At 42.1% G+C, this 16753-nt stretch overlaps 1 protein-coding gene across 4 annotated transcripts in view; it reads left to right on the forward strand.

Annotated features, from left to right (window-relative positions):
- The window catches only part of LOC126268082 (zeta-crystallin-like), a 147086-nt gene that overhangs the window by 74669 nt on the left and 55664 nt on the right, over positions 1–16753 (forward strand). For all 4 annotated transcript variants that reach the window (XM_049973566.1, XM_049973568.1, XM_049973567.1 and 1 more), the window contains exon 4: positions 12481–12569. In XM_049973566.1, the coding sequence (XP_049829523.1) occupies positions 12481–12569 (89 nt within the window). The remainder of the gene's footprint in view (positions 1–12480; positions 12570–16753) is intronic.

The raw sequence follows: 16753 nt of genomic DNA on the forward strand, positions 1-16753 counted from the left end.
TTTCAATAGCTTGTTACTCAGAGAATATAATAGCATACAACATTAGCGAATGAAAGTAGCCAAGTAGGAATGGTTAAAGGTATCTGCTTCAGCTTCTGAAGCAATAATCTGTACTGAAAATATGGCTGAGATAAGTCTTTTAAAAAGCTGAAGAATGTGGGCCAACTATTTAAATTTGCTGCTGACCAATTACATTTGCTGTCTATATAAGCCCCCAGGAATTTTGTATCCTCACCTTTTCGCTTTGATTGAATTTTGAACTTTAATTTCTTCAAGATTTATTTGTGGTGTATTGAACCTCATATAATAGGTTTTATCTGCATTGAGTGAGAGACAATATGAAGGAAATCAGTTTGACATAAATGAAATTTTTTTATCATCTGATAATTTGTCAATGATAATTGTAATCATCTGTGAAATGGGCAAATTACTCTTTTTATCAGAACAAAAAGAAATGTCATTAATGAAATTAAGAAAAAGCAATGGATCTAAACCAGTGTGTCCCATTTAGATGAATAAAGTTTTCTGGATAAGCCACTCAGCATAACAGTCTGCTCTCACTCCTGTATGTATGACTGAAGCCACGAGCTGACAGCTCCACAGTACAAAGACGAGCATGAGCATCAAATTTATTATTGTTGAGGATATTGTGGAAGATAATCGGAGAGGGAGACATAGAGATGAATACACTAAACAGATTCAGAAAGATGTAGGTCGTAGTAGGTACTGGGAGATGAAGAAGCTTGCACAGGATAAAGTAGCATGGAAAGCTGCATCAAACCAGTCTCTGGACTGAAGACCTCAACAACAACAACAACAACAACAACATAAACATTCTGGAAGGTGAGATGACGTATGCTGAGTCTGTGTATTGATTTTTCAAGAATTTTGGAAAAGATGGTTAAAAGCAAGATAGGGTAATAGTTCATGAAATTAGGTTTATCACTTTTTTTTTTTTAAATGGGGCATCACTACTGTCAGTTTTAGTGTTTCAGGGACAATTTCTGCTTGCAGAGAAGTATTGAGTATGTTGCATAAAACTGGATGTATGCATTTATAATAATGTTTCAGTAGAAATATTGCACTGATTAACAGACTTTATATTTTTTAATGGGTTTATTATTCTTTCAGTCTCATTTACTGTAACAGGAAGTAAGGATATCTATGGGGTTCTGTTGCTAATAGCTTTCTGTTGGAGAGCCATTGCTTTGTTCACACATCCATTTACTTCTCTGGTGCTGGTAAAAAATCTTTTTCAAGATTTCTGCAACCATTTTAGGTTCCATTACAATATTGCATCCTGTTTAATTTGCATGTGAGCCATGGTCCATGATTTTCTGCCAATTTCCTCTTCATTGCATTTCAGATAGTTTTTATTTTGTTTTCTCACTTCTCAATTTCAAGTTTTATGCACATACTTATAATTTTATTTAATACCTGCTTTAGTGTACTACAGTAAAGTTCTGTAGTGAGCCATGTCTTCTTGTCGGTGCCTACATGACTGTTTCGAATTATTTTTTTGGGGAAATGTAGCTTCAAAGAGAGGCATGAATTCATTTAAAAATTTATTACACTTTTTCTTTACATTTGTGTTACTGAAAATTGGACTCCAATATGTCTCTTGCAGTCTGTAATTGAAATTTTTAAGGGTCCTGTCATTTATTGTCAAAGATTGCTCAAATCTGTTTTTAGTTTGATGTGTGAGCAAATGACCACCATGGTTAGAAAGTCATTAACAATTGAATGTACACTGACTCTGTCGACTCTTGATGTATCTATAAATGTATTGTGAACTGAATTTTTTATCAGTAACCTTAACTGGAAAATCTACTTCTGCCTTCAGATTAAAAGACTCAACTAAATGTTTTAAATCTTCTTCATTCCTGGTCCCATTCAGAAATTTTAAATTTAAAGCATTTGCAGTTATTAAATTCTTGGGCTTGGAGGACACTTGGGATAAAAGAGGGTATAACTGGCTCACAAACACACTCATGTTCCCTGCAGAAACTCTGTGAAGTGCTGTCACTACAACTGACAAGTTATTTGTAGTAATCTCTCCCCCACATATTTCAATATATTGCCCTATACAGTGACTCTTTAAATCTAATGCTTTGTGTGGAAGTACTGAAGATGACATAGAACCCACGAAGGCGCACCAGAACAACGAACAGTGTGTCCTGTAACAGCAGGAAACAGCAAGGTAGAATTGGCAGGCATCAGTGGTTGATGGGAGATAGAAGCTCGACCAATGATTGCAGTGAGGCTGGGTCATCACCAATTTTTGCCTGTGGGTGGACAATCTGTTAGGTGCCTCAAGGACAATGTCACTCTCCAGACATCGGTGGTCGGCAGCTGGTGGGAGCATGGCTCTGCCAAATGCGGCTGCTGGTGCGATGATGATACTTCCGGGATGTCGAGCATCAGCAGCTGATAGGAGTCAGATCTACCCAAGACAACTGCCAGTGGGATGACATGCATGGTTCTGCAAGGCAGGTTGCAGCATTTAGTGAGGTGAGACGTGTGGGACTGTTGTTGCCAGCCGCACTGTTAACCAGTGCAGTGCGGCATGACTGGAGCATCTCATCGCAGACTTTTGTGTCCTTGTACAGTGACAGCTGCAAGAGTTTCTGCACAAAGTTACAATAACATGACAACGTGATATTGTATCTTCCGGATCTGGTCTGTAACTGGCATGGTGCTGTGCGAGGGTGCGCAGGTGCCCGGTGATGGTGGGCAGTGCGTGGCAAGCAACTGGTGATTGATGTTGTGGCAAGAGGGGTGTGGCTGTACACAGTAAGACAGGCAGCATCGGTAGCCCAGTGAGCTGGCGTTGGTAGGCATCAGCAGCTGCTGGGAGATAATGTTTGATTAGGTGTGATGACCTGGGATGTGGCAAGATCAATGAGCCGGTGAGGTTGAAGTTGCTCTAGGTAATGAAGGCATTGACAGCAGTTAAAAGGCGGCAGTCAATCAACAGGACTGCCCAGGATGTGATGACGCCAATGGAGTGCACTGGCATAGAGCTGATGAGCCAGTGACGATATTAGCTGCAGTTGGGGATCAGTAGGGTTGACGGCTTAATCGTTGGCGGGGCCCGAGGACATGGCAATACCGATGGGCTGGCGACATGGACAGTGATGCTCTGAGTGGTGGTCCGGTAATGGCTGACATAATTGGCCAGATTGGGAAAACCGTTGGCCTGCTTGTGGCCTTGGCACAGCCTTTAAAGGCAGGTGGGCGGATAAGTGCAAAATCAAGTGATTGTGATTGCAGTGCTGCTATGGATGGTGTGTCTGCAGATGTGTGTAGACACGTGATTATGGGTGTAAAATAGTTCCACAATCACTGTGCCACTATTGGTGGTGTGTACATAGCTAGCAGGAAACTGGCACCTCTGCAGGGAAATGCCTGTGGCCCAATCACTAGACAACCTAATGTTGGTGGTTGTAATGGCACGTTTAGGGGCTGGGTACAGTAGACCTACTTGACCAATAGTTGAACTGTGTCAAAGTTCAACTGGGTACGTAGGGCCTATATGATGTTGTCTGCCCTGTCGTGAATACATCCAACAACTTCTACAGTGTCCAGTACATAGCAAAAAGTCAACCGTTTTGAAATTAGTTCAGCTGAGATGACTTTCACTAGTATTCCTAAACTTGGTTAGACTATAGTGATTATCAGTGACTGGAAGAGCCAATATACCATTTGTACTCGCAGCTTATGTGTAAACAAAAGGGACCAGTATTATCACTTTCAAACCTACACACGACGTATATGTAACATCTTCAATTACATAATGTATTTTCAAAACTACTGCTTTAATGGCATTTCTAATATTTGCAAAGACTCTCAAAAACCATTTTAATTACTATAGCAAACCTATTGTCAATAGAAAACCACTGTAATTAATACAAAGTTGTACCTTCTCACTGCGATTTTGCAGTGTAATTCAGTTTTAACTAACCAGGAAAATATTGATAGGTAGTTGATTTATTCTCATACACCATTACTGATTGCATAATATATAGGTGCCCTTGTTAAAATAACTTGGATTAAATTGCTTTAATATTTTTTGTATGTAATTATTTCTCGAGTCTTGTTATTTATCTTTTCTTTTGTTGACTCGATGATGTGGTAAACTTTCTCACTCAGATGCACTATTCAGTAAATAACATCACTGATCTAGAATTCTTATTGCTAAAATATTAATGATAATTTCATTTAACTTTACTCTCTTACCTCCACTGTAAAGTTATTTTCTAGTAAATATAACCCCTTTAATAAGTTTCAGGTTTTACCTTTTTAATTAACTTGAGGTTGTTTGGGAATATTGTCATTTTGTTTTATATAATCAATAAAGAACTTTCCAAATATCATGACATATATCCACTCTACTTGAAATTTATTGCATCTCACAGCATACGTTAATCCTCAAAGTATGAAATTTGAAGACGAATTCTTTAAGTTTTACTGTCTTTAGCCAGTATGACTCACTTCTTTTATGATTTATTGGTAAAATCTAATTCTCAATACACTTCCTGAATACATGCATGATCAGTCGCAAACTTCACATAACGTGCTGCCTGCAGCAGCAAAATAACACCCAATTATCAATCTATGAATCATTAGTGACAGCAGAAACCACAGTAATCATACAACCAACCACCACCAAAAAAGCATGTACTCTTTATCATCTCAGAGTCGGCCAGCAGGTTCACTAATCCATTTTCATGCAGCTGTAGGACCCCGGAAGTCCAAATAAACTAACTTGCACTGGAATTATTCATCCTCACAAATACACATCTTACTGCACCAACTCCTAAGTCACAGTCAATCTCCCTAATCCATGTAACTGCATTGTCAGCTTAATTAATCAAATTCGAACATGCGGAACCATGCAGTTAGGACTACTATAAATTTCTAAAACCATGCAAGTTTTGGAATGAGATAACAACGACCTCTCACAGCAGTTAGACTTAACAATCTACGCAAACTGTTACCCATATTACCTCTGATCGGACGATCTGCTGAATTTTATGGTGAAACGGGGATGCAGCTAACTTTCTGACAATGTCAAAATCTCCAGGAACCACATCATGGGCAAAATGCAATGAATTTTTGGCTTCACAGTATTGTTTACAGTGTAGAAAAAAGCTCCCACGGCATTGTATAGCGGCCAGATATGTGTGATGGGACTATCTCTGGACTCCACTGTCACTGCTGTCCAATCTCTGCTTTGCTGTACAGTTGATGGGTTTTGGAGCAGTTTATTGATTTGGATATCTAGAACTTATAAACAAAAATGTTTCATCATGATTTCATTAAAACCCTTCATATTTCTTCTTACCCAGGTTACGTATATGTGGAGGTGAATGATGTCTTTTAGTGTACGTCAAATCTGACACTGTACATAATTCGCAGTCAAGTAAAATACACTGGATTATACATCCCATATCGTGCTCACAAACATATCCAAAAAAATTGTGGTTGTTTACAAGCTAGTTATTATTAGTCTTTACTTGCATATGCATTCGACTGATATATTACTCACATCTCCTCCTCGCCCATCTCTTTGTTCATATCTTCATAAGCTCTCTCTATCCACCTCATCCTCCCACAGTTATCTGTCCATCTCCACCTCCCCACCCTCTCTGACCATGTCTTTCTCCCCCTGCCCCCTCCCTCTCCCTGCCCCCTCCCTCTCCCTGCCCCCTCTCTCTCCCTGCCCCCTCTCTCTCCCTGCCCCCTCTCTCTCCCTGCCCCCCTCTCTCCCTGCCCCCCCTCTCTCCCTGCCCCCCTCTCTCCCTGCCCCCCCTACTCTCTCCCTGCCCCCCCTACTCTCTCCCTGCCCCCCCTACTCTCTCCCTGCCCCCCCTACTCTCTCCCTGCCCCCCCTACTCTCTCCCTGCCCCCCCTACTCTCTCCCTGTCCCCCCATCTCTCTCCCTGTCCCCCCATCTCTCTCCCCTGTCCCCCCATCTCTCTCCCCTGTCCCCCCATCTCTCTCCCCTGTCCCCCCATCTCTCTCCCCTGTCCCCCCATCTCTCTCCCCTGTCCCCCCATCTCTCTCCCCTGTCCCCCCATCTCTCTCCCCTGTCCCCCCATCTCTCTCCCCTGTCCCCCCATCTCTCTCCCCTGTCCCCCCATCTCTCTCCCCTGTCCCCCCATCTCTCTCCCCTGTCCCCTCTCTGTAGTGTCCATCCTCTTGTACATTGTTCCTATCTGTCCATCTCCTCCTCTTCTCCCAGTCCCTGTACATCCCCTCCTGCTCTCCTATCACCGTACCCATATTCTCCTCTGCCCTCTCTGTGTTCACCCCCTCCTCTATCATTTCAATTGTCCCTCAGCTGTTACCATCCAGACATGTAGCCTCTGCAAAACAGGCCATAAAGCAGGCAGATACTACAGTTAATAATTGTGTGTTGATTGTATAAAGTTCACTTCTATTATTAATTTGTTTGTTACATAGGGTGGTCAGAAGTGTGTAAGCTTGTAAGAGTGTTGCAGAACAGTTGTGCTGAGAAGTAGTTGTTCAGAAAAAAATATATATATGTCGTGCCGTTTCAGAATTAATTACGTTGAAGTTATTCAGTCAGGACGTTGCGCATGCAGAGTCAAGCGGTCCACAAGAAACAATTGTTGTCAGTTGTTCCTATAGTGTAGATGACAGCACATGAGATTGAGCCGGGATCAATCCTTATTAAAGTTGATATCCGGTTTTTGTATCTTCTGTATATTTGGCAATGCTCTCTCTGGCGGGCTGTTTAAATTAATGACATGTATTATTCTCTTTTGCTATAAAAAGTTCTGTACTGCATCTTGATTGTTCTTGGTTTTTTAGCCCGGTAACATGGTCTGGTTGACGCGATATTTCACCAGGGTGACTTGTGGCCATCACCCGGCAGTGCTGATGACTGTCTGTCTTTGTGTGGGTGTGATGTTGTTCTCCTGCTATCAATCCTGGGCCCTTGGAGACTGCTTGTGGCTTAGTTGGTGAGGGGAGGGGAGAAGTGCACCCTTGGGCCATAAGTTGATTTCCTCTGTTTCTGTACTGCCGCCAATGTGTTCAGGACACTGTTAGAGTAGAGGAGGTACATCATTGTGATATTGTATCAGCTTTTCAGTAAGATCTTCAAATTGAGTTTAGGCAGGCTCAGAGGTTGGTCCCACATTTTCTTAAGCAGTTTTTATTTATAAGCCTGCCATATAGTTGGACCTCCACCAGTTCCTTTGGGCCACAGTCCCAGAAATTATTGGCCTTTTTGTAACACTTCGGTCCCGTCACACTTCACACTGCTTCGTGTGGAGAGGCAGTACTCTCTGACATATAACTTTCTGGCTGTTGTTTTATCAGTGTGGCATCCACCCTGTGCTGCTCTCCTGAACCACCTGGATGCAACAGTATAGGCAAGCTGTGTAAATACCACTATGTCTTGCCTCCTCCACTCTAGCAGTGCCCTGAACATGTCATCAGCACTGCCTGAGCATGGCAGTAAATATGCCAAAATATTGCACCATCTAGACCAGGCTGATCCAGTGATTCTGCTTGGGGCACTGGCACCTGTGATCTACCCATACAATCTTCAGCATTCTTCTGTAGTACCACATTTCAAAAGTTTCTATTCTCTTTATGTCCAAACTATTTATTGTCCACGTTTCACTTCCATACATGGCCACACTCCATACAAATACTTTCAGTAACGACTTCCTGACACTTAAATCTATACTCAATGTTAACAAATTTCTCTTCTTCAGAAACACTTTCCTTGCCATTTTATATCCTCTCTACTTCGACCATCGTCAGTTCGTTTCTTGCCTAAATAGCAAAACTCATTTACTACTATAAGCGTCTCATTTCCTAATCAAATACCCTCAGCATCACTCGATTTAATTCGAACACATTCCATTGTCCTCGTTTTGCTTTTGTTGACGTTCATCTTATATCGTCCTTTCAAGACACTGTCCATTTCCTTCAGCTGCTCTACCAGGTTCTTTGCTGTCTCTGACAGAATTACAATGTCATCGGCGAATCTCCAAGTTTTTATTTCTTCTCCATAGATTTTAATTCATACTCCGAATTTTACTTTCGCTTCCTTTACTGCTTGCTCAATATACAGATTGAATAACATAGGGGATAGGCTACAACCCTGTCTCACTCCCTTCCCAACCACTGCTTCCGTTTCGTGCCCCCTCGACTCTTACAACTGACATCTGGTTTCTGTATAAATTGTAAATACCCTTCCGTTCCCTGTATTTTACCCCTGCCACCTTCAGAATTTGAAAGAGTGTTCCAGTCAGCATTGTCAAAAGCTTTCTCTAAGTCTACAAATGATTGAAAAGTAGGTTTGCCTTTCCTTAATCTATTTTCTAAGATAAGTCATAAGGTCAGTATTGTCTCACTTGTTCCAACATTTCTACAGAATCCAAACTGATGTTTCCCGAGGTCGGCTTCTACCAGTTTTTCCATTTGTCTGTAAAGAATTTGTGTTAGTATTTCGCAGCCGTGGCTTATTAAACTAATAGTTCGGTAATTATAACATTTGTCAACACCTGCTTTCTTTGGGATTGGAATTATTACATTCTTCTTGAAGTCTGAGGGTATCTCGCCTGTCTCATACATCTTGCTCACCAGATGGTAGAGTTTTATCAGGGCTTGCTCTGTCAAACTTTTCACGCAGTATCATATCTCCCATTTCATCTTCATCTATATTCTCTTCCATTTCCATATATTGTCCTGAAGTGCAATGCCCTTGTATAGACCCTCTATACACTCCTTCCACCTTTATGCTTTTCCTTCTTTGGTTAGAACTGGGTTTCCATCTGAGCTCTTGATATTCATACAAGTGGTTCTCTTTTCTCCAAGGGTCTCTCTAATTTTCCTGTAGGCAGTATCTATCTTACCCTAGTGAGACATGCCTCTACATCTTTACACTTGCCTTCTAGCCATCCCTGCTTAGCCATTTTGCATCTCCTGTTGATCTCATTTTTGAGACGTTTGTGTTACTTTTTGCCTGCTTCATTTACTGCATTTTTGTATTTTCTCCTTTCATCAATTAAATTCAACATATCTTCTGTTACTCAAGGATTTCTATTAGCCCTCATCTTTTTACCTACTTGGTCCTCTGCTGCCTTCACTATTTCATCCCTCAAAGCTACCTATTCTTCTTCTACTGTATTTATTTCCCCCATTCCTGTCAATTGTTCCCTTATGCTCTCCCTGAAACTCTGTACAACCTCTTGTTCTGTCAGTTTATCCAGATCCTTTAAACTCCCAACTTTTTTGCAGTTTCTTCAGTTTTAATCTACAGTTCGTAACCAATAGATTGTGGTCAGAGTATACATCTGCCCCTGCAAATGTCTTACAATTTAAAACCTGGTTCCTGAATCTCTGTCTTACCATTATATAATCTATCTGATACCTACTAGTATTTCCAAGATTATTCCATGTATACAACCTTCTTTTATGACTCTTGAACCAAGTGTTAGCTATGATTAATTTATGCTGTGTGCAAAATTCTACCAGACGGCTTCCTCTTTCATTTCGTAACCCCAATCCATATTCATCTACTATGTTTCCGTCTCTCCCTTTTCCTACTCTCGAATTCCAGTCACCCATGCCTATTAAATTTTTGTCTCCCTTCACTACCGGGATAATTTCTTTTCTCGTCATACATTTCTTCAATTTCTTCGTCTTACATTTCATTAATCTCTTCGTCATCTGGAGAGCTAGTTGGCATATAAACTTGTACTACTGTGGTAGGCGTGGGGTTCGTGTCTTGGCCACAATAATGTGTTCACCATTCTGTTTGTACCCACACTCCTATTTTTTATTCATTATTATACCTACTCCTGCATTACCCCTATTTGATTTTGTATTTATAACCCTGTATTTACCTGACCAGAAGTCTTGTTCCTCGTGCCACCGAACTTCATTAATTCCCACTATATCAAACTTTAACCTATCCATTTCCCTTTTTAAATTTCTATCCTACCTGCCTGATTAAGGGATCTGACATTCCATGCTCCGATCCATAGAACGCCATTTTCTTTCTCCTGATAACAAGGTCGTCCTGAGTAGTGCCCGCCAGGAGATCCGAATGTGGGACTATTTTACCTTTGGAATATTTTACCCAAGAGGACGCCATCATCATTTAACCATACAGTGAAGCTTCATGCCCTCACGAAAAATTACGGCTGTTTTTTTCCTAGTGTTTTGGCTAGTGTTACAAGGCCAGATCAGTCAATCATCAGCAAGGTCCATGGTTTATTTGGGGGGGTACTTTAATTAAATATCTAAAAACAAATCACCAGACTGATAAATATTTTCTCCTCCCAGCACTCTATTTCATACACTATTTGTGTTATGAGAGGAATTTTTAAGGTAAATGAACACAAGATGTGGTTGAGACAATTGGTAACTTCCGAAATGTGAACTCCAGTTATCTTGTATCAATGAGATATTAACCTTCAGACTTCATTCAAACATATGGCACATGGTTGTTAGAGATATGCTTTTTGGATTGATCAGTGTTGCATTGGGTGTTCAGATGCTCAATACTCCATTATTTTTTTGGAACATACCACTCGCAAAATGCCTGCATTTGCCATGGCTATCAATTTTTTTTTTAAAATTTTATTTTTTACTGTATTCAACAGTTGTCCACCAGCCTCTAGTTGTGCCCATATCAACTCTAGTCTTGATACTTTTGTGTGGAAACCCACAAATACATCACATAGCAACTACCTGTAAGACCAAATCACCAGTTCTCCAACCCTTATTCATTCACTCGTTTCTTCATGCCGTATGGTCTGTAAATCCCATCCTAAAAGAGAGCCTTCAGGAATGTGTTATGTGACAAGTTTCCACAATGCCTCTGAGCAACCTGAATTAGGTACATTCATGAATTTTCAGTAGGGAAACCTAACAGGGGCCGTGCAGACAAGTGCTTCTTCTAGTTTCATGAAGTAATGAATAGGGAAAATTTGTAGTCGATGGAAATTAATGTTTATAATTTTACAATGACCATCCTTTATTTTATTGCATAAGGAAAATATTTAAATAGTAAGCAGTGTAGTACTGACTTTGGGGAGTTAGTTGACATACCTCGATGACACGACCTGAACCATAGTATCCTGTTACGATGCTAATTCAGCTGGTATTATTGCTGCTGTTAATGATGACTGCAAAAAAGGGGATAACTCTATTCATATTGTGAAGTATTAGAGTAATGATTACATCATTACTTTTTGAATTTTTAGTTTCAAGTGGTGTCCCATGTGCTGATTAAATAAGTTTCATTATTTCGTCAGCAGATTGTATAGGGCGCTGGCTTGAATTTCTTTGTCTGTCGTACACAAAAATTAAATTCAAATTTGGTACCAATGTAAATAAGAGAAATCAGTCATTATGACATGAACCAAACTTCCTTGAAGAAATAATAGAACAGACGAAAATTGAAATAACTTATATTGTGGAATACCTTCCAGCTCCTCCATAATTTATTCTTGAGCAAAAGCCAGTGTAGCATTTCCTTTCTATAAGGTATATGGATGCTTATTAACAGTTTACTTAATATGCCTGATGGTTTATCACTAACATTGCGATAAAACGGTGATCACTTAGTGTATAGGAGCAGTCTCTCTCTCTCTCTCTCTCTCTCTCTCTCTCTCTCTCTCTCTCTCTCTCACACACACACACACACACACACACACACACTTAAAAAAACAATACATGTAAATGGTATTTCATATGGTGCAGCAAGTCTGCTTACATGTATTGAGATCTGTAAAATGACAGTGACTGAGAAAACAAATTATCATTTACATTAACATTAAATATTTAGTGCCAGGCTCACAAACAGAATTGTTTACAGGCATGACAAGCAACCAGTTTTTTTTTCTTTCCTTTGATGAGTGGCTACAGCCAAACCTTAACTGAGGCTGAAAGGAACCCACTCAGTTGGAGAGTGTATAACTCACTCAGCTAGATCCATGTGTTACAGAACATCAGTACTCAGAACAAGCTGCTCTTGAACTGCAGTTTGGGATCTGGTACACCCTGCAGTCTCTCTCTCTCTCTCTCTCTCTCTCTCTCTCTCTCTTTTTGTGCCTGCCTAAATCTTAATTCTGTCCTCTTGCTTTCCCCTTTCCTCTTCTCTCTGTTCTCTTGTTGCACATCTTTTGCTTAATCTCCTGTTCATAATGCAGTTCGCCTTCAAAGTGGTCTCAGATCTTTCTAATTTTCCCAGTCATTATTTCATTTTTTTAAATTTTGCATTTCATCTTCCTCTTCCCACCTTCTCTCCATTCTTTTTGTCTCTGTGTATTCATTTTTTCTGACTTGTTCCCTCTTTCCTGTATGCCAAATGCCCCTTCAGCCCACCCCACTACATGTGTAAGTTATGTCATGCTGTCAGAAGTGAATTTGTGTGACAGAGAACTATTCTGTGGTGAATTAACTAAATAGTTAATTTTTTTATAGGTGTCGCATTAAACCGGGAGAAGTCCTTCTAATTCATGGTGCAAGTGGTGCAGTTGGAATTGCAGCATTACAGTTGGCCAAAGCATGTGGTAAATTCTTCTTGTTTATTATGTAGTCAGAATTATTTACTGAAGGCAGAATGACACTACTTGTGTATCATAAGTTAGGCTTAATAGAAGTAAGCAGTTATCCAAAGGCCGTGGCCTTTAATATGCAAGTTCTAAACAGGTGACCTTCTAAATTAGCAGTTTAGCAGGAGATAAGGCACAGTCAGTGAAATTAAGTTCTACTCAGCCTTGCCATAGGAAGATACATTGTTTTTGAAACAATGATGGTTTTTTGTCTGTGGTCCAAGAAAGTGATAATGCCAGCGCATTTTACATCATTATGTTACTGAGTGTTAAAAACCTCTCCTCATCCTGTAAAAACAATGTGAAATAGATAGATAGTTACAAACAGCAGTCAGGCCTTAGTATCATGAGATGACAGTGCCCATGTTTATGTGAACTGGGCATGTATGCATGTGTGTGTGGTTTTTCTTTCTTTCTCTGTGTTTATTAGCTTACTCTGCTTTTAAATGTGTTTTTCTGCCGCTCAATGCCACCTCTATCTGGTGAGGAGCAGTCTATCATAGTTCATATTGTTGTTGTTCCACCCAGATTTCTGTCCATTATTCTCTCCTGGATTCTCCTCATCCTGTTATATTCATGTAGGAAATACGGAAGAATTGCTGGCTTCATGTGCTGTATGTGACATAATCTGGCTTACTGTACTCTCCAGATTGATCCGCGAGGTATGCAGTGGGGATGGTCTGAAATTTACATTTTCTGTTGCACTTCAGCATAGCCTATGATGATCTTTTACGATTCTAGCAGTAATTCTCAGAATTTTTTCAACATTCTTCATAATGCCAGCTAGATAAGAACATCAAATCAGTATCCTAAAATAGGTTATACAAGAATTTGGCATGCTGTTTCCTTAACAAATACATTGTATTTGTTCAGAATTCTCCCAGCCCATTTATGGTTGTGAGAATATGGCTTTGATAGCTATTAGAAGTTAATGACACAGACTGGAACAGCTCTTCCTCTGCATGCAACACCGATGAATAATAGGAAGTGTACACAATGAATCATGGGTCAGTTGTTGGCAGCCAGTGACAGTTACTGAATGTATTAATTTCTTTTTGGCCAAACATGCAAATTGATTACATTTGTATGGGGAGTGTGAATAGACCTAGATGTTCTGACAGACTGACTGTAGCTAAGCCCAAGGCCCAGATTAGTTTGGAATGTGACAATTTGGTTGGCAAACTGAAAGAATCTCAAGACAAAATTATGATTGCCATAGTAGTGTGTGTGTGTGTGTGTGTGTGTGTGTGTGTGTGTGTGAGAGAGAGAGAGAGAGAGAGAGAGAGAGAGAGAGAGAGAGAGAGAGAGAGAGAGAGAGAGACAGGTTTACGGGCACTAAACAGCGTGGTCTTCAGTGCCAAAACGCATAAAAAATAAAAACAGGAACACATGCAGTGAAGGGACTAAGACGAACAGCGAACAAGGAGAACAGCTAAGAGACACAGACCTGACGCAGTTCCAAATCCCCACATACAGAGGCAAAACAAGAGGACAAGGAACACACTAAAAAGGAAAGGAAACACAAGGAAAAGAGAACAGAAACCGAAGGGAAACAAGGAGGTAATCGTGACTGGCGGACCTCTTACCTAGAACCTGGTTGAGCCAGTCACCCAGCAGCACATTAAAACCCTCTCCCTAAAATCCGAGGCGACAAATTGTGCAGGACAGAAAACCGTAAGACCTTAACCACAGTCGTTGCGTCGTCTTGCAAAATAGAGGGCAAATCCAGTGGCAAAGAAACCACTGCCCTCTGGTCAGAGAATAAAAGACAGTCAAGTAAAATGTGGCGGACAGTAATCTGGACACCACAAGCACTGCAGATTGGGGGGTCCTCCCGCCGGAGTAAAAAACCATGCGTTCAGGGACTGTGCCCGATGCGGAGGCGAGTGAGGAGAACCTCATCCCACCTGTATGATTGGTAGGACGCACGCCATGGTCGCGTAGTGGCCTTTACCAGACGCAGCTTATTGTCAGAAACTGTCAGCCACTCCTCTTCCCATTGATGCGTAACACGAAAACGCAAAAGGGAGGTTACAGCATGGAGGGGGACGGCACATTCAACAACGTGAGGGAGGGAACATGCATCTTTGGCAGCCACATCCGCCAGTTCGTTTCCCCTAATACCCACGTGCCCCGGCACCCATCAGAAAGAAACCTCCTTCCCCTGCCGTTGCAGGTGAAATAGGGCATCATGTATGTTCTGGACGACCGTATCCGCTGGGTACAAGTGTTGCATGGTCTGAAGGGCACTCAAGGAGTCAGAACAGACGAGGAACTTAAGACTGGGAACACATCTCATCTGCTCCAATGCCCACAAGATTGCAAACAATTCGGCATCGAGGATGGTAAACGCCGCAGGAAGCCGTAACTTCACGACTCGATCAGGGAAAGCAACAGCACAACCAACAGAGTCCCCCTGTTTAGAGCCATCCGTAAATACAGGTACATGGTCCGGATGCTGGTTTAAAATATCGTAAAATAAGAAGGTAAAAACAAACGCTGGAGTGCAGCTCCTCCGGTTCTCCGACAAGTCTAGAAGGATGCTGGGCCTCTGGAGCAACCAGGGAGGCAGGCGAGTAAAACCTTGTCGTTGGGGGGCCACACGCTCCACACCAAGGGACTCGAGCAAATGCTTGGCACAAATCCCAAATGGTCTCGTTGCCCTTGGACGACTGGAAAAGAGACGTTCCATAGGCGGTCGGGCAATGGTAGGGTACTCAGGGGAGGTAGGATAGGCAAGGAAATGAAACACCCGTCGCACCATGAGGAGTTTTCGCTGGATGGCGAGCGGCGGTTCCCCTGCCTCAGCACACAGGCTGGGGATGGGACTGGTACGGAAGGCACCAGTGGCCAGCCTGATACCCTCATGGTGTACTGCGTCAAGGATCTGCAGATACGAAGGCCTTGCTGACCCATACACGGTGCAAGCATAGTCAAGACGCGATCGGACGAAAGCCCTATAAAACTGCAGCAGACGCGCCCTATCTGCTCCCCAGGACCGATGGCTCAGACACTTCAAAATATTCAGTGCCTTCAGGGCCCGCACCTTGAGGTCTTTAAGGTGAGGCAACCACGACAACTTGGAATCGAAAGTGAGGCCCAGGAACCTCACAGTGTCTCTAAAAGGAAGAATGGTGTCCCTCAGACGCAATTAAGGGGAGGTAAAAAGACACTGAGAACGATTAAAATGAACACAAACAGATTTGTCTGCAGAAAAGGTAAAACCCGTCTTTGCAGTCCATGCCTCTAAGCACTTTATCGTAAGCTGCAACTGCTGACTAGCAGTGACAAGACTGGAGGAAGAACAGAAAACAGCAAAATCGTCCAGAAACAAGGAGCATTGGGCAGGACTCCGGATAGTGGATGTGATACTGTTAATAGCGACGGCGAAGAGGGTGACACTTAAAACGCTGCCCTGAGGAACACCATTCTCCTGCACGTACCAATCAGATAGCACATCACCAACCCGATACCGAAAGAGGCGGTGAGAAAGAAAGGACCGAATGAAGATGGGGAGACGGCCACGAAAGCCCCACTCATGGAGTTGATTGAGGATAAGGCGGTGCCAAGTAGTGTCATACGCCTTATTAATGTCAAAGAAGACCCCTAGACAATGCTGGTTACGTAGAAAGGCCTGCTGGATGGCGGCCTCAAGCAGGATCAAGTTGTCTATAGTGGAACGACATCTCTGAAAGCCACACTGAGAGGGGCTAAGGAGCTGCCTGGTCTCGAGCAGCCAAACCAGGCGTCAGTTGACCATGCGTTCCAATGTCTTCCCAACACAGCTCATCAAAGCAATACTGCGATAACTACTAGGATGCGTTCGGTCCTTCCCTGGTTTGAGGAGGGGAATCAAAATTGCCTCCCTCCACGAGTCAGGGTACGTGCCGGATAACCATGTCATATTAAAATAGTTCAGGAAAACTTCCTTGGATGGCAGCAAAAAGTGCCGCAGCATGCTGTACCGGATTTGATCATGACCAGATGCAGTATCATGAGCCACAGACAGTGCTGAATCCAGTTCCCACTTTGCGAAGGGGCAGTTGTAGGGTTCAGAATTTGGAGATCGGAAGTCCAAGTGACCCCTCTCGATGGCAGTGCGGTAGTGGCAGAAATCTGGATCACAGTTAATAGTGGCGGTA

This window comes from Schistocerca gregaria, chromosome 4 (genome assembly GCF_023897955.1).
Source record: "Schistocerca gregaria isolate iqSchGreg1 chromosome 4, iqSchGreg1.2, whole genome shotgun sequence".
Lineage (NCBI taxonomy): Eukaryota > Metazoa > Arthropoda > Insecta > Orthoptera > Acrididae > Schistocerca > Schistocerca gregaria.